The 27,810-nt window shown below is 33.1% G+C and overlaps 2 protein-coding genes across 3 annotated transcripts in view; one reads left to right on the forward strand and one right to left on the reverse strand.

Moving 5' to 3' along the window:
• The window catches only part of LOC125663732 (uncharacterized), a 102,305-nt gene that overhangs the window by 66,581 nt on the left and 7,914 nt on the right, over positions 1–27,810 (forward strand). The window contains exons 1-7 of one of the 2 annotated variants that reach the window (XM_048896066.2): positions 24,079–24,206; positions 24,816–25,028; positions 25,392–25,535; positions 25,805–25,959; positions 26,248–26,341; positions 26,901–27,044; positions 27,156–27,232. In XM_048896066.2, coding sequence (XP_048752023.2) covers positions 24,174–24,206; positions 24,816–25,028; positions 25,392–25,535; positions 25,805–25,959; positions 26,248–26,341; positions 26,901–27,044; positions 27,156–27,232 — 860 coding nt within the window. In that variant the 5' untranslated portion in view covers positions 24,079–24,173. Of the gene's footprint in view, positions 1–24,078; positions 24,207–24,815; positions 25,029–25,391; positions 25,536–25,804; positions 25,960–26,247; positions 26,342–26,900; positions 27,045–27,155; positions 27,233–27,810 lie in introns of those variants that run through there. The other variant, XM_056153080.1, reaches the window with a different exon arrangement.
• On the reverse strand, positions 11,168–23,926 carry LOC125663731 (26S proteasome regulatory subunit 7). The gene is made up of 11 exons (XM_048896065.2): positions 23,753–23,926; positions 21,442–21,479; positions 20,596–20,677; positions 19,924–19,998; positions 18,908–19,064; positions 18,469–18,637; positions 17,047–17,211; positions 16,869–16,956; positions 15,083–15,285; positions 13,133–13,229; positions 11,168–11,550 (listed from the first exon to the last, which is right to left on the reverse strand). The coding sequence occupies exons 1-11, from the start codon at positions 23,820–23,822 to the stop codon at positions 11,393–11,395; spliced, it is 1,302 nt and encodes a 433-aa protein (XP_048752022.1). The 5' UTR covers positions 23,823–23,926; the 3' UTR covers positions 11,168–11,392.

The following is a 27,810-nucleotide window of genomic DNA, read 5'->3' on the forward strand; positions in this document are numbered from 1 at the left end:
CGGTAACTCATATTCATTCGACCCATTGACTGGGATATTGAATGTGTCTAAAACTGAAGCATGGTTTTGAAGAATTTCATCTTTTGAAAGGGCAGTTGGAGTATAAGTACGATTACCAAAAGTAGAATTAATGCCTAGTTCGTTTAAAACAGAGTTGTAATAATGAGCCTTACAAACAAAGACAATGTTGTTAATAGCTTTGTCAGCTGGAACCACAACATATTCCTCATGTAACCTATCTAATTCTTTTATCACTTCCGGTTTACTAAACACAGAAGGACAGATGGTACGTACTTTTGTTTTAATATGTCTATTGCGGGATTTTAATATTCTTTTTATGTTTTTAACTCATTCTGACAGTGTATCAAGTCTTTTTCATATTTAGCCCATCGTCTGGCATAATCTTCGACAGAATTCATAATAGAGATGAAGTTCTGTCGCCAATATGTATCTAAGATTTTCACTTTATACTTGCTATACATACTTTGGTGGAGCAATCATTTTGTACGCATGCGTTGTGAACATTAATTTCACGCTTGATTCCAATCTGAACATCATTTGACCTTTTCCGGGAATAAACCTCGGACGTATTAATAAGAATACACCTGGCTTTGATGGGTTTCAGTGATTCGGTTCCCCGGAAAAGGCCGAGTGATGTTCCGATTGGTTTGAATCAAACCAGCGTTCGATAGCAAAACGTAATGATGCAACGTCAAGAATAACGCCCACTGATGAGTCACGTGATATAACGTCATCTGGCGAGTTAAAAAATATGCGTTGCCTTCAAAAGCTGAACAAGAAACAACTATACCTGCACAGTCACAAGATGCAATACTCCATATTGATTCAAACGCTGATCTTCATTACCATGTTCACGTAAGTAACGAACAATTTGCCAGCGTAATGCTGCTGCTTATTTATAAAGAAACTGGGGAAACCAAGAACTAGGAAGATAGAGTCACAATATTATCATAACAAAAGCAATGACTGTGTACAGGACAGATGAAGTTACGGAATATCGGAACCATTATTTCGTCTCCGATTCCGTCCTGGTTTTAATATTTAGTATGTCTAACGAGATCACGTTTTCTGCCAATCTCTACCCAGATTTGTCGTTCCTTGCTCTCACTTACACCTTTGTTAACGTCTCAAAATAAGCAATGTTATTCCACATGTAAATCCACTTTTTTTTCTACAGCTAATAAAACTAAGAACTATTTTATAAAATATCTGGAAAATGTAGGACAAGCAACTATTTGTATATTTTTTTCCATTACTATGTATTCTTCATGTACCTATCTATAGGCCTGGTGCAATAGAACTACCCAATATCTACGTTTCAACCCAAATCAATGCTTCTTGTGTCACAAAAAGACTTGACATCTGCTCAATATTTATTTATTCACGTATAATTTTGTAACTGAAGTCAAAACCATACTTTATTTGAGCATATGTGCCATTTTACAAAAATCTTGTAAAACGTGTAAGTGAGTGTAAGGAACGATAACTCTGGGTAGAGATTGGTTTTCTGCGTTAACTTGGGCAACTTTTCAGTTAACAAGCACGTGTTACTTACTATCAGATATATAGTAAGTTCAGGCACAATTTAGCGTCGTTTTTGAAAATTGAGGGGTGGGGAACAAACGGAGAAAAAGGTGCTGTGATGAAAAATCGTTGTTCGCAAGAAAAGCAGTTCTACCCAAACCCCTAAATCGTGTATGGGGATCGATGTATAAATTGTGATTAATTATTAATATCATTTCATAGCGGTCGGTTGTTTTAATGACTCGAGAAAATCTAATGAAGTAAATATCTACATACGTGCATACGGTTTAGGAAATAGACTCTTTTTTGTTTTATCTCCGCTACCAAACATCAGAAGTCTAATCCAAAAATTCATGGTTTTTTTTCCAGATTTTTGTTTAGGCATTCACTTTCAACATTCTGAAACATAATCTTCAAACCAGGCAGATATTGTTTGTATCGGAAATGAGTCCTCTTTAGCCTCACTAATTTGTGTTAGATTTAAGACTCTACCAATTTGTATACAAGAGTTGCCCATGTGACGCATAACTATCGTAACGTCTTTTTCTAAAGAGTTCCAAAATTTTCTAATTCCAGTGTCCCGTATTGAGGAAAGAGCTTAACCTATGCTTTTCAGGTTTGAAAAGTGCATGTACGTTTTTACCGTGCAACTGTTAAACCCAAACAGTACCATAGAGAAGAAACATCCGGTGAAAAGTTAGACTTCAGATGTTCATTAAAGCGTTTCAAATCTTGAGAGAATCATTATTACATGTTTGACAACTTGAGATATTTCAGGTAAGAGATGAAAAATATATGCTTGTGCTGCTACTATAATAAATGAACGTATCTCTGGAATTTAGAAAGATATAGCTTATTAATTTAAGAGAACAAAATCATTATGCACGATCCATATTCAGTGCTTTAATAAGTAGTATAATGCCCAGCTAAAATGCTCTGATATCTCAACGTTACATGAATGCACCTTCTGGATTACAAATTTAAAAAGCAGTGTCTGATCGAAAATACAACACCAAACAAAAATAGAACTACTCGTGGATCAACAAAGACATACTAGTATCATTGAAGCTCAAGACAGAAATTTTAAGAAGCTTCAAACTGAGAAATATATACCAATGACTGACGCTAGACCCAAAGCTTAAAGCCCGCCATTCATTCCAGCAGGATTTTCTATTTCTGTTCCAAATGCTGTTTCTCAAGAGATCAATAACTTGGCAAAAGTATTTGCTGATACTGCACGTTCCAAGAGAAGCTCAAAGGGTGATTGGTAGATTATTATTTTTTTCATTAAAAGGGTACTTGACATTTTTGGTGACTTTCTTCAGACTTGTTTATATGCTACCTCCCAAAGAATATGATTGCATTGGAAATCTCTACCCAGAGTTATCGTTCCTTACACTCACATATACCTCTGTTAACGTCTCAAAATAAGCTTTAATTAGATTAGGTGGCTTACCGTTTGGGGGTGTTAACTTAAAATTGGGTCTTTAACGCCGTGCAAAGGGGCGTTCTCCCGTTGTTGTTGGGTTTTTTTAATGTAAACAATACTATATTTTAATAAATATAGTATTGTTTGCAATTTTCTAACGGGAGCAAACACCTATATGTACTGTTCAAGGGTTACCAACGTCTGTACTATCAGAAGACTGGATCGGCGCTATCTCGTTCAGGCCGCTCAGGAGTACCGTCTTGACGAAATGATTTTTGTGAAATCCGGACCGTAAGGGGTGCTCACACATCATCAACTCCTCTTGTTGATGATGGTGTTGGGTGAGGATATCGTGTTCATATATCATACGGGGGAAGTGATAAAACGTAAGCGCGGACACTGGGTTGCGGCTGATCCTCAGTGTAACGTCGCCATGAGCTCAGGTTTCTTACCGCTGAAGATTATGTTTTCGCGATGACTGAAAGTCATTTGATGCACGTATTCACTTTTTTTCTCTCGCCTCATACATCTAAATGATAAAGAGTTTTAAAGCTAAAAATATCATATTAAAAAAAAAATTAGCGTTATAACTCATAACATTCGCGAATGAACGCGCAACTTTCGTCTTATAATTTCGTGAATTTTTCGCGAATAAATGCGTAATATGAATTCGCGTTTTAACACGAAACTTTTACGTCTTTATCTATACTGATTTCAAAGATTGAGAAAAGTTGCTGCTAGTTTAGTTATTGGGCTTGTAAAAATGTAAGTTTTTATAATTATAGCTATTAATTGGAGTACCCCCAATGATCAAAATCCACTACCATGGTTTCCATGGCAACCATGCATCACAATAATAAAATATGTTTGATTTCTGTCATTTTGTGGGGCACTTTCTTTAATCTATAAGTTTGATCAAAATCTGAGACCCCTCCAGAATTTTTTTGGTCGTTACAGAGAATTGCTCCTAAGACGTATATTTTGCTTATAAACACGAAACGTTGGCAGAAACCCAAATTTATGGATTAAATGCGCTCATATTAAAAAAGTAGCATGAAATAATTTGTTCATTACAATGAAGAAAAGTAACAATAGACTTGTCCAGCTGTATTTTGTATTTTTATATGCGTATCTCTTGATATCATTTGACTGCCTTATGTAAGAAGATCATCTTATTGACCTTTGATTTCGTTTTACTTAAATTTTGGAGCACATTTTTGCGTTATTAATTGTTACATATGAGAGGTCTTTCTAGACAATAAAATATGTTCATACCAAACCAAAATCATATCAAATGACAAAGTTATAAAACAGTAAGTTATAAAAGGTTGCTGTGAGAATTCAATGGGTTTTACCAAAAGAATGACAGCCAAGGGACATAACTTTCAAAAGGTGTAGATTCATCTATTATCGGAGGAAAATGACTTTGATCATTAAGAGCTTTCTACGGACATGCATTTTGATGGGTCATCAAATGAAGCAAAAGAAAATGTAGATTAAGCATTGTTTACTCGATAACATAGCATAAATTCAGAGATTTAGTGGTTGATAATCCAATAGTTCTTTAAAATTCTTTTACATTTTAAGGCTTGATTTCAATGGACGAAATTTTATACCCCCGTAAAAAAGCTGTTGTTAACTAAGGAACACTGGTATTAATCAATCATGAATATGAATTTTAGTTGGCATTCAATAAATCTTTAATAGCATATTTGCCAAACATTCTGAAATACGCGTATGTAAAATATAGGCGTGTTAACGTGTGTATATCAATCTTTACTTTAAGGTTACTTTATAAAAATGCATATAATCATCAGTCTTCGTTAATTGTACTAATTACAGGTTCCTGTTTTACATAACTATATTTATATAGAATATAAAAAATATGCGTTTATTCGCCAAAGTTTCGCATTAAAACGCAAAGGTTGTACGCGTTTATACGCGAAAGCTACGCGTTATAATGCGAAAGTAATGCGTTTATTCGCGAAAGTTACACGTTAATTCTCGAAGTTATGCGTTTATTCACGAAATTTTCGCATTATAATTTTTTTTCAGCAACGAAAATGAGCTCAATGGGCTTTCGTACATATCATCATTGAAGAAGAGATGCCAAAAAAATTAAATGTATGGGGACTCCCCCCCCCCCTCCCCCAGTACTGAGTAGTGTTATTTACTACTGTTTTTGAGTTCGCATACGGGTAGTTTAAACATAGGATACCTAAAAACTTGTTATAGAATTTTGTAAAACTATTTGTAGGTATTTTGATATTGTTAAGGTTTCATATTTACCACAAATTTTTCCTGTGAAACCACCCAAAAATTTAGATCCTATTAAGACGTCTTTTTATTGGTGCATTGGTGCACCCCATGTACCAGTAGACAGATTTACATTGTTGTTTGATCAAATTATCTAAATTGTGTCAAAAATGCTGGTTTCAAAACAAATATCATCTGCAATTTTTACATGAAATCGTGATTTGGAATACATGTACTTTCCATGCTAAAAATATCTGAACTGGGTGTGGATTTATGTTTTGTTTGTTTGGGTTGTGGTTTTTTTTGCCCAGTTTCAAACAGAATACATAAGGCATATGTATTGAGCGCCAAATTAACATAAACTCAAATAATTGAAGATACCTTCAATTATTGGAAGATATCATCAATTCATTTGATGCGCGCAACAATTTGATTAAAGATCTCTTCAAATAATTAATGATATCTTCAATTCTGAATTATTGCGCGCATTAATTGAATTGATAATAGCATTAATTCTTCAGCTGAATTGATGCGCGCTTTAATTTAATTAATGATCTCTTCAAATGAATTAATGATATCAACAATTGAATTGATGCGCGCTACAATTCAATTGAAGAGGGCAATAATTGATATAATGCTCGCATTAAATCAATTGATGAGAGCAATAATTGAATTGATGCGCGCATTAATTCAATCATTGCTCTCTTCAATTGAATTAATGATACCTTTAATTCATTTAAAGAAATCAATAATTATTTTAGAGAGAGCAACTACATAATTAAAGATATCTTCAATTCAACATATCCACAATTGAATTAATGATCTCTTTAATTGATTGTTGCTCTCTTTAAAAGAATTGATGCACGCATTAATTCCTTATACAAAAGCATTGTAAATAATTAAAGATATCTTCAATTGAATTAAAGAGATCATCAAATTATTTATACCAAGCTCTAAATTAATCATTGCGAGCAATATTTCTACGAAATTAATGCTCTCATCAATTGAATTGAAGATAGCAATAATTGAATTAATGCGCACATCAATTCTATTATTGCTCTCATTAATTCAATTGACGCTCTCATCGATTGAATTAAAGAGGGCAATAATTGAATTAATGCGCGCATTAAATCAATTATTGCTCTCATTAATTCAATTTATGCGCGCATTAATTCAATTGATGAGAGTAATAATTGAATTGAAACGCGCATTAATTCATTTGATGAGAGCAATAATTGATTTAATGCGCGCATTAATTCAATTAAAAACAGCAATAATTGAATTGATGATATCTTCAAATAATTGAAGATATCGTCAATTATTTGAGTTTAAGTTAATTTGGCGCTCCATACATATGACCTCTAGCGGTCAGGTAAGTTAGTGACATTAGAAGATCCTAACCAAATGACATCTGTTAGTGCGATCAAAAGAACCGATCAGTTCAGCTAATGTTTTTCCATTAACTTTATCAAATTATCACTGACCTTGATTCTGACAAAATATCAGAGTAACTGTCTTGTCAATCTTTGAGCCGAATATAATTTTCAATGGTATACAACTATTGACTTTTGATGAGGTCTACTCGTGACTATACGGACCTGGTCAGGGATTGGTTGTTCCACCCTCGTGAGTCCCCAGGTGGTACCCCTAAAGTTATTAGCCTTCATCTAAAACCGTAAGTTCCAGAGTTGCTTCCTTGTATTTCAATCACCAGAACATAAAGGACGATGATCATTAACTGTGTAATTTTGCCCTAATTCTGACAGTTTAAAACTACACAAATTACAAAAATCTTGATAGATAGATTAGGCATGTGCGGGTAACAGATTCTAAATTTACTATTCATTTAAGAAAGGAATTTCATTTTTGAAAGTACGTGAAGGTTCAGCATTCAGAACATCTCGCTTGTTTTCAACACGATACAGGCTAAATTTTGGCCAATGAAATCTTTTACAACAAATCAAAATAAACAATCCCTCGGATACAATACAAATGAAAAATTATGCAATAAAGAATGAAAAAATATAAAATACAAATAGACAATTATGCAATACCAATGGAAAATATGCAATACAATTTCGAATGAATGGAAAAATATACAACACTAATGGAAAATTATACAATACAAATGGAAAAGATCAAATGTTGCAACGTTTTACATGTCATACGTAGACCAATTTTGTTATTGTTGTTTGTTTGTTTGTTGTTTTTGTTTTGTTTTTTGGTTGTTTTTTTTTGGGGGGGGGGGTTAATTTCAAACAAAATTGATCCAAAATTAATTATTATTTCTGCACATATATTCTTATGAATATAATAAAGGCGCTAGGTGAAGTTGCTAATTTCATATAATATGTACTTTTGTTTATTACTAGTTGTTATATCAGGAGCGAATGAGTTTTAAAGGGAATGATTCACGATTTTCCCCAAAATTTTCTTTTTCACTTTTAAGGATCAAAATCTATTGTCTAATATGTTTAAAAGATTTCAAAAGGTGTTTTGTTTGCAAATAAGAGGTTCTTGAGTCCAAATTTTGCTGTGATTTGTCACATGATATGAATATCTAATAAAACATGCCTATAAGATTCAGATATAAACGTTCTAATTTGTTAGAGAAAAATATTTATGAAAATTGAAATCGTTATTTGTTAATATTTTTTAGATCTACGGATAAAATCTTCAAAAAACATGTCAGTTAGAAAAGAGATATATGGAAGAAATATATTATAAAAAGAAATTGAAACGAAATGACCAAATTTTAGATATAATCACTATATTCAAACTGTAGAAAAAAGTACCGATCCCGATCAAAGTTGATAGAAATGACTAAAATAATCAAATTGTTGCCAATTGTATGCACTGTTGGTCAAGAAATTAGATTCCTTTATAAAGTCGTTTAATTTGTAAACTATTTTACATCAAGGGAATGTAGTATTCTGATTACAATGTTCTCTATGGCTACTTTTTTTATAATTCCGATCGGGCTTGGTTCAAATTAGAAAATTTTCGAATATTTCTGAATTTTGACTATTTCGTTTCAATTTCTTTTTAAAATATATTTCTCTGATATATCTTTTTTCTAAATGACATGTTTTTCTAAGATTTTATCCGTAAATTTAAAAAATGCTAGTGTGACGTGTAACGGTCACCCAGCCAAGTGCCCTGTGGCTCATAGGTACACTGTGTGCAATACAGGCAAATGGCAGATGTAAACATATATTATCAGACAAATAGATTTAGAAACTAATAAATCTAAGCAACGACAAAAGAAACACCCTTAATGACAGTTAACAGATAGTGCTTCTCTTTGTTTTGTAGCTTTCACTACATACTGACAAAGCTTATGAATAGTTTTAAAGTTATATACACTAAAAAGTTCTACAAGTTTGAAAAAGGAAGGGTTTTTTTTTGTTGTAGTAATAAGGTTTGATATATTTTTCACGTAAACCAAAAAATGCTGAGTAAAGTTCCGTCTTATACTGTCCGCTACATTTCCCTCCACTCGGGGAAGCTTCGTCCCGAAGTTTAGCGCGAGTCCTCTCTGAGTATTTAGCGCCTGCACAGTAACGGCACCCGCCGTTCCCGACGACAACCACCGTCGTCCCCGGACGAATCCACGTCCGTACCCAGAGTTCCGAAGAGACTCTACCTGAAGCCAAACATTAGAGTCACTACGCTGCCACCAATTTGCAACGTGTAGCGGTCATCCAGCCAAGCACTGATCACGCTCGCCGTTGCTTAACTTGCGTGATCGAGAGAGAGACACTCTACCGCATCACTAGAAAAGCTAGCTCTCTAGCGAGGCAGTATAAGTTCCCTCTTATATTGTCGGCTACACTAGCAAATAACGTTTTCAATTTTAATATTTTTTTTTTAATTTTAAAACTTAGAACGTCTATCCGAGTCGTTTAGGCATGTTTTCTTAGATATTCATATTATGCATCAAATCACAGCGAAACTTGGACTCTAGAGTATCTTATTTGTAAAAAAAAAAAAAAAAAAAAAGTACATTTTTAATCATTCCGGGTTATTGACTGAACAAAAAAATCATATAAAATACTTGAGAGCAAAAATTTGTGTATTTCAATAAAGTTGGAAAGGTGTCATATCAAATGAACTTTAAAAAACGTATTAAATCTGCCTTTCAGTATGTGTGCGGGTGTGCACGTGTATGATTAAACACATTTCGTCTGCATCCGCGTAAAGACCGAGGGCGAGCAACCTCCCGACGTTCAGTCAATAACCTTTTTATTATACTCTTTTTAAATATATACAGTGCGACATCAGAATTGAGCATGCAAGTAAAAATACAATGTATTTACATTTCCAATTATCTTTACAAATTGTGATGATAGTGATTTCCTCGTGAATGCAATGTATTTGTGAACATTGCGCTATGAATCTTGATAAATATTATCTCTTTTAACAGCTAGAAATTTCGACAGAAATGAAAATAGAAAGTAAATATATTTTTGGAAAATACATGAGAGTATAAACTGCAACGATTTGATAAAGTATGCCTGCCTAAAGCGTTGCAGTTCATGCTCTCATGTATTTTTAAAAATGAAATTAATTCGTAATCAAATACAATATTCCACAGATTTTAGACAGTGTGGGCTTCTGTGGCTCAGTATGACAATATGAATGCATTCACCTACTGATAATACCTTTTTAAAAAAAACCTCATAGGCTACTGTCTAATACTTCTTGTCCTTGCCACTCTCGTTTTCTCAAAATGAAATGAGAAAAATGCTCAATCTCCCAACAGTTCGTCAATAATAATAGTGTAAAAGCCATCTACATGTTGTTATATTTGAATTAAGCATTAATTTGTATGAAAGCTATATGAATGTACAAAGCAGAAACACGTTCTAGGCGCATATAGGCTAAACTAACTGTATCTTAGAAATAAATTTTGTTTTGGAAAATGCGACCATGTACGTTTCACGCCGGCAAACTTCATGAACGCGTTGGCGCTTCACGAAAAAGTACGTTGGCATGAAGAGCTGCAGTTGGAAAACTGAAATTTATTTTTTGATATTTACATTCTATTTTCATTTCTGTTGGAATTCCCAGCCATTAAAATAGGGGCATTCTAATTGAAGACCAACAGAAGACGTACGGAAGACCTACAAAAATATGGGTTATATACAACAAAACTAATATGATTTTCTGATTAAGCAGCATGTCGCAAATATCTAATAAAGACAAATAATTTTGAAAAAAATGTTTTATTGTATTATTATTATCTATATCCTATCAGACTTAGTGCAAGAACAACAACTCGCGTAAATATAATCATATTTAAGCCAGACCTAAACGTACAAAAATGTACTATATTTATCAAGATTCACACGCGCATGTTTCACAACTGCAAGTAAAGGGCCATCATTACAATTTGTATAGATATCAAAGGCAAAAGCAATGAAAATGCAAATATTAGTATATATTTATATGTGCTTTCCATGATTCTCACTATCCCGTTTTTCACGAAAAAGGTGCAAAGTTTAAAAAAATTAAAAAGCAGAGTTTGTATATTCTTTTCCTCTCACGTTGCATTCACGATTCTAAACTCTAGCAATGTGCCATATTACCCCCAATCCAGTAATAAACCTGTTGATAGCATTATAGGCACCTACACGTAATACAAAGCTTAATAAAATCCGAGATTATAAAACCCACTGACAGTGTGAGTGAGTAGGCTATTAGTGCAACATGTTCAAACCTGTGAAATTATCTATATTTCAGTCCTGGTAGAAGATACACTAATAAAGAGCATACTTTCATTCTTAAACTCAACTGGTCCAGTATGTTTAGAGTGGCTGAAAGTTGGTTCAAGCACAGGTAATTGCATCAATTGGGTTCAAATTTAAAGAGTATAGATAAGATAAGATAAGTTTATTCCAATTTTGGGCCCAGATAGTAAATTCAACTCCAAGCGATGCATATACTTTTTAATGGTAAATTCAACCCCAAGCGATACAATTGCCTGTGGGTTCAAGTTTGCAGATAATGCAAAATGATTGTGAAAGAAAACATGCAAATAGATTACGTAATAATTGTTTCATTTATTGGCTGATTTAAGTGGTTGTTAATGAAATGTCAAGTGTTTCTGTTACACAAATGTTTTACGTCACGTGGAAAGTAAAACTCCTGTTTAATTGTCTAGTTGTAGGTCATATATCTGGGAGTGGAACTAAATTTAGCATAGGCCTTAATCACTTTGTTCACAGCTTCTAAAAAGTCTTTTTCAGTGGCCATTTTCCTCCTAGCTCTGATGGCGAACATGCCGGCTTCAGTACACACACTGCGAATCTCAGCACCTACAAAGAAAAAGGCATTATAACTTGATGTATATGTAAATTTTCAAAGGCTTTTTCAGTTAGACAGTTTAATTTTTACCACAGGCAATTATATTGCTTGGGTTCAAATTTGCTATTAAAGAGTACTCTTTAATAGTAAATTTGAATCCAAGAGATATAACTGCCTTTTGATATTTACCGATAAGCATTATACATCTCAATACATGTGAGACAGGGCACATTAAGTGGCAAGAAATGCAATATACAGCATTCGCGATGTTCATCTGTAATAATCAAAACATTTGACGTCACAATGTGATGGGCAGATGCTAACTGGGCGCAGATTGCAAAGATCTAAGCTTATCGCCGCGCAAGGGTGGGAAAATTTTTCTTCCAGCGCGGTATAAGCATTATACATCTCAATACATGTGATACAGGGCACATTAAGTGGCAAGAAATGAAATATACAGCATTCGTGATGTTCATCTGTTATAATCAAAACATTTGACGTCACAATGCGACGGGCAGATGCTAACTGGTCATGGATTGAAAAGATCTAAGCTTATCGCTGCACATGGGTGGGAAAATTTTTCTTCCTTAAAAAACATTGGATTGAAATTCCAATTTTTATGTTGATTTTTAATCCACTTAGTTTTACTCTTGTTGTATTTAATATAAATGAATTATAAAGTTAAACATTTGGTAAAATCGTATTCAAAACGAAAGAATGATGTCTATAAGGGATTAAAACCAAGAGGAACATAATTATTAGTTCAATTCTAATAATCCATCTAGCTGATCATAAAACAATGAGCGGGTAATAGGTCCGCGAAAACTGCAGTTCCTGATTTTAACCAACTTTTAGCTTCCATTTCTGGAGCAAAATATGTACGCAAGATCAACTTTTCAAAATTCAATTCAACCATGCATGTGACCCGTATACTGATTAAAGCATGTTTGTACTGTTAATTTTTTAACATGGTGTATTTGTATGAATTTACCATTTATTTTCAGTTTCGTTGTAATTATTATGCACATTCAATTTTGTTATAATGCTATAAGATGTATGTCTTTCACAATAAAGAATTATTAAATATACATGTATGTAACAAGAGAGTCCATGTTGAAAAAACATGTTCCCACCCAAGCGCGGTGATAAGCTTAGATCTTCATACTACCCATAGTTCTCTGCGTCTCCACACACAAAGATTGGCTTGCGTGCAAACCAACTTTGGCGGAAGATTGCTTAGATCTTTTCAATCCATGCTGACTTAGCATCTGCCCAACGCACTGTGACGTCAAATATTTTGACTGTAACAGATGAACATTACGAATGCTGTATATTTCATTTCTTGCCACTTAATGTGCCCCCTTCTTCTAACAAATTATCAATATGATAATAAAAGAAAGGCAAATTTTTTTTTTTTTTTTCTTCTTTAATATCAAGATTTTTTCTCTCTATTTGATAATGAAATAATTTAACCCATCCGGGAAATAAACATTTAAATTAATGCAAATATAATTCAGATTGTAGCCATCCAACAAACATATATTGTAATGAGTAATTGAATGATATAGTAAATTGTTTTTAAATATTACTAACCTGTGCTGTTTGGACAAAGCCTAGCAAGTAATTCGTATCTGATGTCTTTTTCTACACTCATGCTTCTGGCATGGATTTTAAATATGTGAGATCTTCCCTGTAGCAAAGAAGTATGTTTCATTCAGAAAACAGATATCTTGCAATTCATTTTGAATAAGAAGTTCACACCCAGTTATATTTTTGAAAGTCATTGGTGGGATGACCTTATACATAAACAGGAAGTCTGGTTTATGATGACCAATGTTCCTGTAATCGCATATCTTTCACCTAAAAACAAGTTGCTTTACTACGGAAGCCCATTTAGGACCTATCAAACATATATTTTTAATTTGAAATGACAAATTTCAGAATTTGTTATTTCGATTTTAATTTCTTATTTCAAACATTAAAATTCGTTTTAACAGATTAAATTTGTTAAAACGAATTTGTAAACTTCGTAATAATGGATTTCAAAATTTTAAATAATGAATTCAATTTGAAATAACGAATTCCGAAATTCGTTATATCAAATTGCATAGTTCGTTACAACAAATTTTTAAAAACTTGTACTGATGAAAAGGTGAAGATAAAGAACAGTCATCAATCTCATAACTCCTATAAAGAATACAAAATTAAGAGTTGGGCAAACACGGACCCGTGAATATACCAGAGGTGGGATCAGGTGCCTGATTTTGCGACATCTTCATCCGACTACATTTTATTAACTACTCGTTTTAACAAATTGTATTAATTTGTTTTAATGAATCAAAATCTGATTTAATGAATTGAAAAATCTATAATTTCAAATTATTTATCAAATTCTTACTAATTCTGCAATTCATTATCACAAATTATTCATTAATTCAATATTGACGATTTTATAAATCGTTATATCGAATTTGACATAACTATTTCTAAAATTCATGTTTTCAAATTTAATTCGTTAATATGAATTTTTAAATTTGTTATAACAAATTCAACAAATTTGTTATAACAAATTTAATCCGTTATAACGAATTTAAAATTAAATAACAAATTAAATCTGTGATAACAAATTCCAGCTTCCGTACTTCACAGTATGTCCATCACCAGAGAATAAAGGACTATGTTTCCTAACTGTAATTTTGGCCCTAATTCTGATAGAATTGAAAACTACACAAGTAACAGAAATCTTGATGAAAATTTAGTATCAAATATATTTAGGCAAATGGAAACTAACGCCAATGTGTTTCCTATTTCACTCCTCAAAACATTAGGTAGTGTAGGCATGTAAAACATTTTATTCTATTAAAACATTTTATTCCTAATCTTAGTTTTGAGTACATATGAATACAGGTCTATATACATTACAAATATTTTTCAAACATTGCGAAGATCCGTAGTAGTCAAAATGTAAATCAGAGAAACTCAAACACAAAAAGGAAAAAATTCCAGTTTGAAAATTGCGGATTTTTATTATTGATATATATACTGTCAATAAACTATTTAGGGTTGGCAGCAAAAATGTAAGTAGGGTCGGGAAACCGGAAACACACATTTTATTTTCACCTACTCATAATTTTTAGTAAAAGATCCTAAATTTACTATTGATGATGTCATAAAATTATGATATCCCTGCTCCTTTTCTCTCAACTGGCGTAAAACTTAATTTTTTCTAAGCTTTTTTGGTTTTGGAAAGAGTGGACTCCATGTCAGAGTGAGTCATGATCAAATATGTCAACCTTCATACAGTATCTTCATGTTGCAAATACACGAAAACAGCTTTGTTTAAATTGTAGTGCCCAAGTTTTACAAATCTCAAAAATTGACAATCAAGTAAATTCTTATGGAGATTTGTAAAACTTCTCCACATTTGTAGAAGATTGTTTTTAAAAAATTGGAATATAGTAATCATTTCAGTAACATTAATGATCATCCATATATCATTAACGTTTGTCAGTTTTTAATTAGTTTCATGCTATATTTTCTTACCTCTAAGTCTGGCAGACCAAACTCGATCTTCCTGTCCAGTCGGCCTGGCCTCATCAATGCAGGGTCCAGGGTGTCTGGTCTGTTGGTTGCCATGAGAACCTTGATATTACCACGGGGATCAAAACCGTCCAACTGATTAATTAACTCCAACATTGTCCTCTGGACTTCATTGTCTCCACCAGCCCCATCATCAAATCGGGCACCTGTCAAATAAACACCATGGAAATAATAGACACCCTAATAACCACTTACAATGCTTTCATCTAAAATCATCTGAATTTACAGACGTCAGTTAGCCACAACATGCATTAGCAATCATCACAACCATGAAAGAATGTAACTTGAAATGGGCTATATGATTTGGTGACTTAGCAACCAGTCATGCTTCAGAGGCAATTGAGAATAAGTTATACCAATGGGAATTTACAAAAATATTTCGTCAACACTAATACATGTATATGTAATTGAAGAACATTTGTGCCCTATAGAGTACTTTGTGTGCAAATGTTCCCGAAATAAAGTTGATTTTTAAAAGTGTTTGAAATTTGCTATAAATTTAGCTAGACATGCAGGGCTGACTGCTTGTAGAAGTTGTCAGCCTTGTCAAAGACCTACTAGTCCAATCGTAACTACTCGGCTATTTCCGTAACGGCAAATGAACTTCATGTGGATCGACGCCATCAGTCTGTTGCCATGTGTACACAAATGCAACTATGGCGTCGCAGTTGTACGTTACAATATGAAATGTGAGCTTTCAAATGCATCTAAGATATCATACATATCTAAGGTATTCTACCACTATAATTTTCCACTTACATGTTTATGTATTTGAGTGAATAAGACGTTAATGATACCAAAACTAAATCTGTGGCGAAAATATAAATAACACATTATACAGGGATTCAGTTCTAGCCTTTTAACCTCATCCACAGGCGCGCTTCCAGCAAAGAAATGCATCGATTTGATGCAATTCTTAAGCCGATCCACGTCTGAGTCTTCTTACGAGCGCGTGATCCGATTAGTACTAGTCCTGAGAAAATAGCTGCCATTTCTGAAATTTCTTTTATTACAATCTATCTTTCAATTATAGCAATTATGTGTCTAAGACTCAGTTCCCTTCACTTTGATCCCAAGGATATATAATTTTATAAAGCCCTTTGCCTTGTTACAACTTTGTTACCAGTATGATAATCAGATTTGATACACCTAAATTTTATTTACATGGAATTTTAAGGCGTCTGGTCGGGTGTCTCTACAAAGAATTTTATTTGTCGGCGGCAAAATTTATGCATCTCAAGCGGTCGAGTGTACAGTTATTTCAAATACTGCTTTTAGCCAAGCCAACCAAAGGCCATGAAGGCTATCTTTAAGTTCCAATCACTATGACTCTAATCACTATGTACCACACCTCTTTAGGATCATTGAAAGAACATTTGCTTCAACTTTAATGACTTTGCATGCAACTCATCTAAACCTGGAGAGGTCTAGTTAACTAGCTGAGCCACAGTGACTCCATAGGACAACAATACTTCTTCCAGTCTCCTTCTGAAATATCTGTACATGTACCAAGTTTAGTGACTTACCATGTAGTAATTCTCCAGCCATAGTTGGAAATGTGAAAAATTTACACAAGAAGGACTAGTGCAGGACAGCAAATACATTTTGATCAGATCAAAACTCACTTCAACCATTGGTTCAAGTGAGCTAAATATTTTGTGTGTGATTGTGGAATTATTTGACATTAAGGTATTATTTGATTAATTAACTTTATTTTCAATCAGCATACCTCCTACTGCATCAATTTCATCGAAGAAAATAATACAGGCTTTCTTGTTTCTGGCCATTTCAAACAGCTCTCTTACCATCCTAGCTCCCTACAACATTAAAAAACATTATTTTCCATGGGTTTTTTTTCCATTTTGTCTGTGAAATTACCAACAATAAGGTAAATAATATGTCTTTACCTCTCCAACATATTTCTGTACAAGTTCAGAACCAATGACTCGAATGAAGCAGGCATCTGTACGATTAGCTACAGCTCTGGCACACAATGTTTTCCCTGTTCCTGGGGGTCCAAACAGTAAAACACCCTTTGGAGGTTCAATACCAAGGTTGACAAAACGTTCAGGCTGCAAAAAATGTTTTTACAAAACTTGAATTAAAGCAAAAATGAAAAGCCTCTGGAAATGTCTATTTCAATTTCATGTCAGCATCACTGAAGAGACATTATTTGTCGAAATGCACATCTGGTGCATCAAAATTAGTACCATATAAGTTTTACATATACATGTAAGTACAATTTTAAAAACAAATGTAAAGAGGAGATTTCGTAATCTTACAATCTAATGGTAATTTCTGACAAGTTTATAGATTTATATTGTGTAAAATAATAAGTAACATATTCTATAAACCTCTATACAAACAGTAATTACTTATCTAACTACATAACTCTCAGAGACTTAAGAGATAGAAGATTGAGTAAAAATCCAGAAATTAAAGGTCCAAACTGCAACGCATCATGCCAGCATACTTTTCATGAAGCGCTAACACATTTCCTGAAAAGTATGTTTGCATGAAGCATTGCAGTTCACACTAACATGCTTCAAGAAAAGTATGCTGCAATGAGGCATTGTAGTTCATGCTCTCATGTATTTTCAGAGACAAATTTATTTCTTAAATGTATTTTTAAAAATGAAATTTACATTCTACTTTCATTTCTGTTAGAATTAAATAGATGTGCTATATTTATCAAGATTCATACACGCATTGTTCACAACTATAATACATTTACAAGGAAATGACTATCATTACAATTTGTAAAGACATCAAAAGGCAACAAGATTGCTAAGCATAGCCATAGGGGAAAAAAGTTGAAACACAAAAGCTTCATATAACTGCTGTAAAATTTGTGGAATCAAAATGGAGGTGCAATATATGATCAACTACATATGATGACTAACGATACTACAAAATTTTAACAAAATCTGTTGAGCAGTTTCCAAGATGTTGCATCCACAAATTCAACAAAGTTCCATAACTCCTGTAAAATTTCTGGAATCAAAATGGCAGCACAATATGATCAACTGCATATGGTGACTAACAATCCTACAAAATTTGAATGAAATCCGTTGAGCGGTTTGCAAGGAGTTGCATCCACAAAGTCAAGTGTGACAGACAGATGCATGGACACTGGAATTTCTATGTCCCCTTCCGCATTTGGTGGGGGACAAAAACATTAGAAATATGAATGTTGTAACATAATTACGTAATTATATAACTATCTGAAGGTGCTCAATGATGTTGTGACAAAATATCAGCAAGTGGTAGGTCTTGGAAAAGATTATCTAAGTATTCACTTCAGGTGAGCTAAAAACAGTGTTACTTACATGTAGCAGTGGAGTTTCCACTACCTCCCTCAGCTTTTCAATCTGCTCTTTACAGCCCCCAACATCACTGTAAGTTACATCAGGTTTCTCCTCGACCTGCATCATGGTTACTGAGGGGTCAATCTTTGGGGGTAGGGGTATGTGAATCTGGTACTTGTTTCTGTCAACTCTGTAAAGGTGGTAAGAATGGATTGTAGCATGAGCTAGACTGAACTCACCAAACACTACCTTCATTTTTACTTAACCTATCATTAAATGAGTAACTCATATTTGTAAGCATAGAAAAATAAAACAAAAAAACATCAAGTCATTTCTTGGTAATTTTAAAAAAGAAAATCCTTCATCTGAAGCTGTTAGAAGTACTATGACATGAACACTATGATTTATGGATAGTCTATCTACTGTATGCTGTGTTGGAGGAGTGTGTTTATTGTCCTACCCGACTCGCATCCCCTCCTCTATGTCGGTTGGGGCTACCTGGTCTCCAAGATCAACCACAAACTTGGCAAACTGCTTCACATTGATGATGTATTTAGGGTCATCAGAGTCTGCATTTATAATTTTTGTGCATCTGGCTACCTGAAGAGGCTGTTCACCTTTAATAAAAAAGAGGCAAATCCATGTACATTTTTACTTCAATATACATGTACATTATATATTACTTTAATACACACCGATTAGATTATTAGATTAATTTGTTGGCAATCCTTTCTACATTAACAGTGCTTGTATATCAATTTTAACAAGAGACCCATGAGCCTCAACAGTGATCTGAGTATACACATTTTTGGTCTTTAGAAATCATTGTTACATGCGTTTTTATACTATGTACTAGATGTATATCTATTTGTATATCTATCATACACAATTGAACATTAATTGTGCCTTAAATCTCTGTTATGAAAACACATGAAAAGGATTTGGTGCAATTTTTACATGCAAGGTCAGTTCAATTGCCATATTTACCATGGATTTGAAATTCTATGTATTTGATCCTCATGGACATTATAAAGATACAAAATTCTAATTGAGACTGCAATGCTGTTTTAATGATAATATGTTGATTTCCAAACTTAGGTTTTGATCTGCTTCCTGCTGTTGTTTTTTTTTTCTCTCGCTCTCTTTTTCACCTTCAAGCCACAAATTCTTCCCTTACAGCATAGGAATTAAACAAAATAGATATAAAGTATATAGTATTATTATTTTTGTCATCTGTCACTTCACCTCATTCGTTTGATTTATATTAGTTTAGGACCAACTCAGCTCAAACATGGGGCATAAACCCAAAAGTGATCTGAATGAAGATGCTGAAGATTTAAAAGATGTATTCTTATTTACATTAATTTATATAAAATGTATTCCCTATACATGTATTCTCTTATGTACATGTATAAAAACTAAGACTAAGGCAATTGACACTTTTAAAAGGTCTTCTAGAGAATCTCTTTTCCTCACTTTGGAGAGTCTGTTTGTCTGCAGCTAAATCCCATAGAGCAGGTGGGGCTAATCCTGTGTCGGACTCCTTGATTCCTATATATGATAAGAAAGTACATTTCAGTACATGAAAGTAGATATATTTACATCATTTGTACATATGATATAGAAACCACACAATTAATTTTGTTTGGCCTTAAATTTCGTAAGAACTGAATGTGAAGTATGTCAGCTAAATAAAACATAACATGGCAAATAACACAATCATTATTCTCATTATAGTTTTGACCCTCTGATCACATAATTTTCAGATGTCTTACTCTCATTATTGTCAATGTAATCAACGAACATAAAGTCTGAAGGTTTAAAAATACTGGACATATTGTGTACTGTTACACAATTAAAAATACTGGACATATTGTGTACTGTTACACAATTAAAAATACTGGACATATTGTGTACTGTTACACAATTAAAAATACTGGACATATTGTGTACTGTTACACAATTAAAAGTACTGGACATATTGTGTACTGTTACACAATTAAAAATACTGGACATATTGTGTACTGTTACACAATTAAAAATATTGGACATATTGTGTACTGTTACACAATTAAAAATACTGGACATATTGTGCTACACAATTAAAATGTGTTGACAAAAACACAAAAATTTGAAAATGCAACAGACCTGCTAATTCATTAACCTTCTTGACCCCATTTTGAATGTCTTCCTCTACACCTTTAATGGCTTTACTGTACTGTCCTACTCCCTGTTAACAACAAAATAAATCCAGCAAATCAGTTTCCTTCATATATGTAAAAATTTATATAAGAAGTTTATGGCCTACAAGCAGTGATTGGGAAGGCCATGCGCCCTGCGCCATAGTCCAGTATTGTGCAGTGGAACATTATTGTTTTAATTGAAACTCTGAACCATGACCACGATCTTCTCCACCGCTCTTGAAAATGTTTCAACTTTGTTTCAATGTCCCCCTTCTCAACGGTATCATTGCTTTTCTTGGCATTGGTATTTGAAAACAGTCTCTCATTGTTTTTTTGTTCCACTGCAAATTTGCTATTTATTGAAAATGGTCATTCAACACATGTTGATGGCCCATTAAATCTGAAAATGGCCCATTGAAAACTTGAACCGTGGGGCCATAGTCCCATAGGCCATTTTGGCCTTCCCAATCACTGCCTACAAGTTGACCAGACAATACTACATAAAGATAAAGTGAAGGAAATAAAATATCTTTACAATAATTCACATTATAAAATTCTTACTAAAACAAAAGCAGTAAATTCCTGCATCATCATGTTAAAGGTGGGTAAAATCAAAGATAAATGTATCCAAAATTTACATCTATTCATCTAACAGGTTGTATCATATAGCAGAGATCATCAATGGTTATTTCCTGTTTATTTCTGAATCAGTATAAATCTTTAGCCCTGAATTTTAATGACAGATTGAATGCTTAATAAATTTGCAGTATTATATATATAGGAAAGTATATAACCTGAGACATTTACTTACATATGTTTTCAGTAATGCAATGTCCCCTTCATCCAAAGCTACAAAGAAAACAGACCTTTACAGAAATCAATGCATCATCATGTTAAATCAGTGATTTTTCTACACCCAATTTAGATCCAAATAGAGGTACCTTCCCCTCTCAAAAGCTACTGATTTTTCCACCCATTTGAAGTTGCATCCCCCCCCCCAAATTGTGTTGTTGTTTTTGTTGAATTAAATTTTTCATGTAAGACATATTTTAATGTGCAAAGACCTATCATATGAAAATAACTGACAATTTCAAAGTGTTTAGAGAGAAAAAAATTACCAAAGGCTGACAGTATTATTTTTGTAGCAAATTAATTGAGTAAATGGTGTTAAAAGTACTCATATTGTACTTTACACATCAATTAAGGTTGATTACGAGTTATTGATTGTTCCCAATGTGATGAAAATGTCGATCATTTGTCCCAATCGTAAAGGCCCAGGCTCCTCATCAAAAAAGGATAAAAATCACAGCAAATATGAGCAAAATGAAAGATAAATGTTTCCAAAATTTACAAATAATTATTCTTTGAAGTAAAATTATCTCCCATTGCGATGCTAAGATCTAGATTATTTGATGTTTGTAAATCATTTATTTTTAGCAGAACATGATACTGATATATACCAGTGACAACACATGTCCTTCCTTTACAAAAAAAACAAAACATTATCACTTGCTTGATTTGGCAATCATATCAACATTTTCACTTGTATGAATATCATAAAATTGTCTTTAGAAGGCAATTGAACAACTAATAGTATCGACTCTTGAGTCCGCGATTTTCTTCCTGTACCTTTCACCGAGTCTACTCCAGAGTGTTGAGCAAGAAAAACGTCCCCTCCTGGGTGCCCTGGAGTTTAAACCAGAGAGATGGAATTGTCTGCCAGAGAAAAGTCAGGGTGTCTATGAGGCAGACGCAGACATTTATTGGCTATCAAACCAGTTTGATTTTTTTGTTACCAAGATTTGTTTAGGCCTAAATAAAGAATTATCATGTTTCCACTTATCCACTTTACCTGAATTATACCCAATCTACTTTTCTTAAACAAATTGTTCAAGAGATTATTAAATAAACATTGTTTTGGGGTTGGCACTTACAAATACTTATTTTAGAGGATCACAGTATATCAAGTTGAATTAATAGAACCCCTCATGTTCAAGACATGTACACATATTATCCCTACATGGAAATTGTTATCAAATTATTTCTTTGTGCACTTTGAAAAGAAAGATTAAGAAAGAAAAAAATAGCTTATTCCCTAGGGCTGTGCGGTGCACCGAAAATTTCGGTGCACCGCGATTCATACCATTCGATTCGGTGCACCGATTACAAATTCCGGATTTCGGTTCGGTTTAGATTTTACTTACAGCAAAACAACAAATATGACGTCCGAGTGATGTTGAAAACATGTATTTTTTTATGCAACGGAGATTTAAATCACTACTGTGTTAAGAGTTAGCATTTTCACCACTCAGATACCAACAGAATATGGTCCGTAAGATCATTGCAGTTTATCTTTACATGACATATAGCATTTCTGTCAGTGGTGGAGTGAAATCAACATCGTAGGTAATGACACAGATTTGACAGTTAACATGAGAGAAGTAAATCAATAAAGGAGAGATTTTCAAAGACTCTCAATTGATAGAATTGTTGAATTTTTGCATATCAATGAAAACAATATCATATACATTTTAGATTCACTATAGGTTTGTTTAATAATCCAAAACTTATGCAGCACATTAATATAACAAATTTTGATAGACTGTCAGTGTTTTCTTTTTCTATCAAAGTTATAAAATGCCATTATGAATAGATATGATGTTTACAAATGACAACATATAGTTATATAACTTGAATTAAATCAAATCAAATATGCTACTCATTAAAATTGTTAATTTTTGTGGTGTCATTAGATAAATTGGACCTAACTTGAACCGAATCGAAAATAACCGAACCGTGCTGTTCTGAATCGAAACCGAACCGAATCGAGCTAACCCTGAATCGTCCCAGCCCTATTATTCCCCCACTTTAAATATTTACCAAAATTTTGTCTTTGGATGTTAAAGGAAACACAACAATCATTGCCTTAGGCCATGCCACCTGACTCGAGATTAAAGGGCACCTAACTTGAATTTAAGGACCCCGGTACCCAATCCTGATCTGGCCCGTTACACAATAAGATGCATCACAAATTCACAATGTTAGAGGAAATTCGATCTAAATCTAACGCTTTGTTACTTTCTAATTAAGAAAGTTTTCTTAATTTTTTTTTTTTTTTTTACCTTGAATGGGTTTATCTTCGTCTTTATCATCTTTAGTTTTTCTCTGATCAGCTCCTAAATGGTCAGGCATTATTTAACTTAAAATTTAAACCCACAACAATCAGTCAATCTGAAAAAAAATGATAACTCACTGAAGAACTCTTTTATCATGAAGTTTAAAATGGTGTCTTTCGGATAATTCGTTTAAGTTTTATTCGATATCATGTCTGCATTTGTTATATGGTGCAATCTGTTGGCTGATTGGTAAACATTAACAATCAATATTACTGCTTCTTATATAAATAATTGATTGTGTAAAACATTTTTAAAAACCTTCTTGAAGTTTAGCTTACAAAGCGGTACACGTACGATTTATCAAAATTATTTCGACGCCATTTTGAAAGTCGCCAATGTAAACAAGTTTTAATTGTGAAAACGTAACATGCTTATCTACGTTGAAAGTAAAGCATTCCCGGTAAGAATATGTTGATGTTACATTCAGAAATAATTTTTATAGTCCTTTGTTTTGAATTCACATACTTTGACTTATGTTTATGCCTTGATTAGGAATGGTCACTAGATAGTTTTTTCGCTTGATTACTCAGATTAGGCCCGTTTACGTATGTATAAGGTTAGATGTGTATTCATATATTATGACCCAATCACCTGTGCTTCTGTCTACATCTACTTATTTCGTTTAAAGACTTCCATTGTGAAAATATTGATAATATACGTTCCAATTAAAATTTTAAGATCTAATGCTAATTTCTCTTGATTAGGCCTAAATATTATCAATATCAAGGCATGATGTATATAACATCTGTGAGAAAGACTTCTTTCAGATTTTCTTTTCTAAACGTAAAGAATGTCGGTTGACCAGTATGATGCTGGTATAAATTTCCATCATTGGATACTTTTAATTAGTGCATAAAGCTAAATTAAGTAATTTTATTGATAACCTAACTGGATTTTGACTTTTACTGCATGAGTTGTACAGCATGTCTTTCTAATGAATATTTTCATAAATCAAATTATGTATTGTAAATTGAATAATAAATGATTTATACTGTATTATTTTTTTCAGCATCGAACCTTCGTTGTTGTTGTAAGTCCAAATGACAAAATTGCTCGAATCAGAGCTCGTATACTGCATAAGCTGTTTGAAATTGGCTATCCAGATCACCAGTTTAGGCTTCGCTTCAAGGGACAGTACCTCAGGGATGCGTTTACCATCAGAGACTATGATATCATCGACAACTCTATCATCAAGATGATTCCCTTGTCAAAGAAAGCTGATGTACAAATCCTTTTCTATTTAGATCATGCAATTGTGCTCTTGTATCTTCTCTGTGTACATTAATTAATCAATTTATCATAAATCTGGAAATTTTTGCATATACATGTATTTATATTTGCAAAATTTGGTCAGAGTGATAAGATTTATTTCTAGTAAATTGAGATTTTTTAAAATCATTTCTTTATAGCTAAAACACTTTATAACTATTTTGTAAAAATGTAATATTTACAAAAATGTTTTGTTGAATCTAACATGTTCAATAGAATGGTCAGTTAAAAAATTGTTGAAAATTTATGTACAATGAAAATAATCAGGCTTACAAATTAAGCTAGACACTAACACTATGTTATGCTGCTGTTTCAGTCTATGTCAGACTTGCAGTCATTGGCAGGATCTTCAACAGTCAACTTGGACCTGAATGCCAATGACATGAATGACGTCAAAGCTCCACTGTACAAGGAGATTAAAGCATTCACCCTGAGAGAGAAGCTACTGAGGGATTTCAATGTATGCAACTAAATTTTCAATGACCATGTTTTCTATCATGAAATGCTAGCTAGCTAAAGAATTGTTAACTATTCATCAATGCAGAGAATGTAATATGGCATAATTCATTTATTTGCAATGTTTTAAAAACTGTTTTAATGAATATTCAGCAATTTGTGATGGTATATTACTATATTCCATGTTGTTCATTTCCACTTATCTGTATGCGTGGGGGTAGCATGGTATTTCAGTTACATATGCTTAAGCACTGTGTAACATTATTATTTCAGGGTTTGTTGTACATGCATTTCCTGACAACATGTCTGACTCTAATGACCAACTACTTCTACTCCTTTTTATGGACTTTACCGGTGTTTATTTCCGCTGTTTTGTTCCGGCCACAGTACACCAGAGTAGGGGGATATGTAGGGAATAACACACATTTGTAAGTTGCAGTTAACTGATAAAAATGTTTAATCATATGTAAAATCTGTTGCAGTGAACTGATAAAAATATTAAATGTGTAAAATCCATAATTGTGATATATATCATAAATGTTAATCACAACCTGAATTATGTTATTCATAGTGGAAATGTTGTTCAAGGTCGATAACAAAATGTTATTAGGTAGGTGCACATAATGTGCAAGAATTTAAAAAAAAAAAACTTGATACAAATGTAACAATAGTAACTGTTCTTAACCAAACTAATGGTGAATATATTGATGGAATAGGAGATTCATTTTCTGCATTGCGTACTTTGTGGCGGCCCTTGGAACTCTGGGTGCTGCTATCTACATGTCTGCTGTTTCATGGATGACAGTTGTGGTAAGTTTCTGTGGACTGATAGTACACACTTATAACGTATATGCTTATAGTGAATTCATGCATATTGTGAAGAAATATTTATTATGAGAGGAAAATACCATAATTTTTTTTGTGGATATTTTGAAAGTTGCAGTTGACTGATAAAAATGTTAAATGTGTAAAATCCAATATATGTAAAGTTATAGATATAAAGTAAAGTTTGGTTATAACGAACTGTCTTTGCTGGCCTTGGAGGTTCGCTATAGCCATGTTTTACTGTATTGACTTTTACTATAATAAAACATAAAGATATTTTGATTGTCCTCTATGTAAAACGAAGATTACAAAAATATTGAATTTTGTAAATGTAAAACATACAAGAAATTTTGAATGCATGCACATATACACTATAGTGTACCCAGAAATATTTTGACACCTGCACACCATAGTAAATCTTGGGAGATTTTTTTTATCACTGCATACTTGAACTATTAGTAAAATTAAGGCATGTAGATGAAAAAGTATGAGCAGAAAACAGCCTAGGTCTTTATAAATGTTTATTATTTCGTTATATTTTTAGAATCATGGTTGTAAAGACTGGGAGTTTGTAGGAGAATGCTCTCACAAGAATGTCTTCACAGCAATATTTTTTGCCCTGCAGTCTCTTCTTCTGCTTCTTTCAGCCATTGTTGTGGGAGCCATGTTTGTTAGCTTCAGATTGGAGGTACAGCTTGACAGATGATCAGTATTATTTATCGGCCAGACAACTTATCTTCAGCTTTCGTATGTCTATAATTCAGTATTTTACCATTGTATTTCACTATTATTTTCACAGATTGGAGATTATATTGAACATTTTCTGGTTCAGGAGAGGGACATCGAAATTGTAATGAAAGCAGCTCGAAATGGCAGGTCAGTGTGGGACAAATCTTAATCTGTTGTTTGTTTGTTTTATTTCCCTTTGAGGATTTTTATTAATATTGAGACATTATTGAGTATAGATTTAAGTGCCACAAATTTAGATATATTCATGAGGTCTCAGGGGTCATGCTCAGTGAGGGTTCTTTATCATGCTAATGCCTGTTGCGACACGGAACCTCAAACTTGAAAGGTCTCATTCGAAAGACCGTGAAATTTAGACCTGTGATGTGTCTCTCACTTCTAAATGCTGAGAATTAAGCAAAGTAGCAGTCACTGCATATTTTTATATTTTATAGTTGACACATCCAAGGTACAAAGAGCTCAAATAAAGATATATTAATTACATGTCAGAAATTTAAAAAAAAAGTATGGAAACCTATTTTCAACCTCTCTAAATATTACTGAGCATTCAAACAGTATAAGGAAATAAAAGCACACAAAATATATGATCCATTCACATGTCTCATGGATTTCTTGCATTATATTTCATCAGATGTGGGCTAGCATGTTTTGTTGTGGGCTCCCAGAATAAACATTTCAGGGGCCCACATGGCTCCTGGAAATTTTAG

This window comes from Ostrea edulis, chromosome 1 (genome assembly GCF_947568905.1).
Source record: "Ostrea edulis chromosome 1, xbOstEdul1.1, whole genome shotgun sequence".
Lineage (NCBI taxonomy): Eukaryota > Metazoa > Mollusca > Bivalvia > Ostreida > Ostreidae > Ostrea > Ostrea edulis.

Coding starts and splice junctions, on each gene's coding strand:
- LOC125663731 (XM_048896065.2), bottom strand. CDS start 23,822: ATGCCTGACCATTTAGGAGCTGATCAGAGAAAAACTAAAGATGATAAA. Junction 19,999..20,595: donor GAAGGTTAATGAATTAGCAG/GTCTGTTGCATT, acceptor TATCATATATAG/GAATCAAGGAGTCCGACACA. Junction 13,230..15,082: donor TTGGTCTGCCAGACTTAGAG/GTAAGAAAATAT, acceptor TCTTTGCTACAG/GGAAGATCTCACATATTTAA.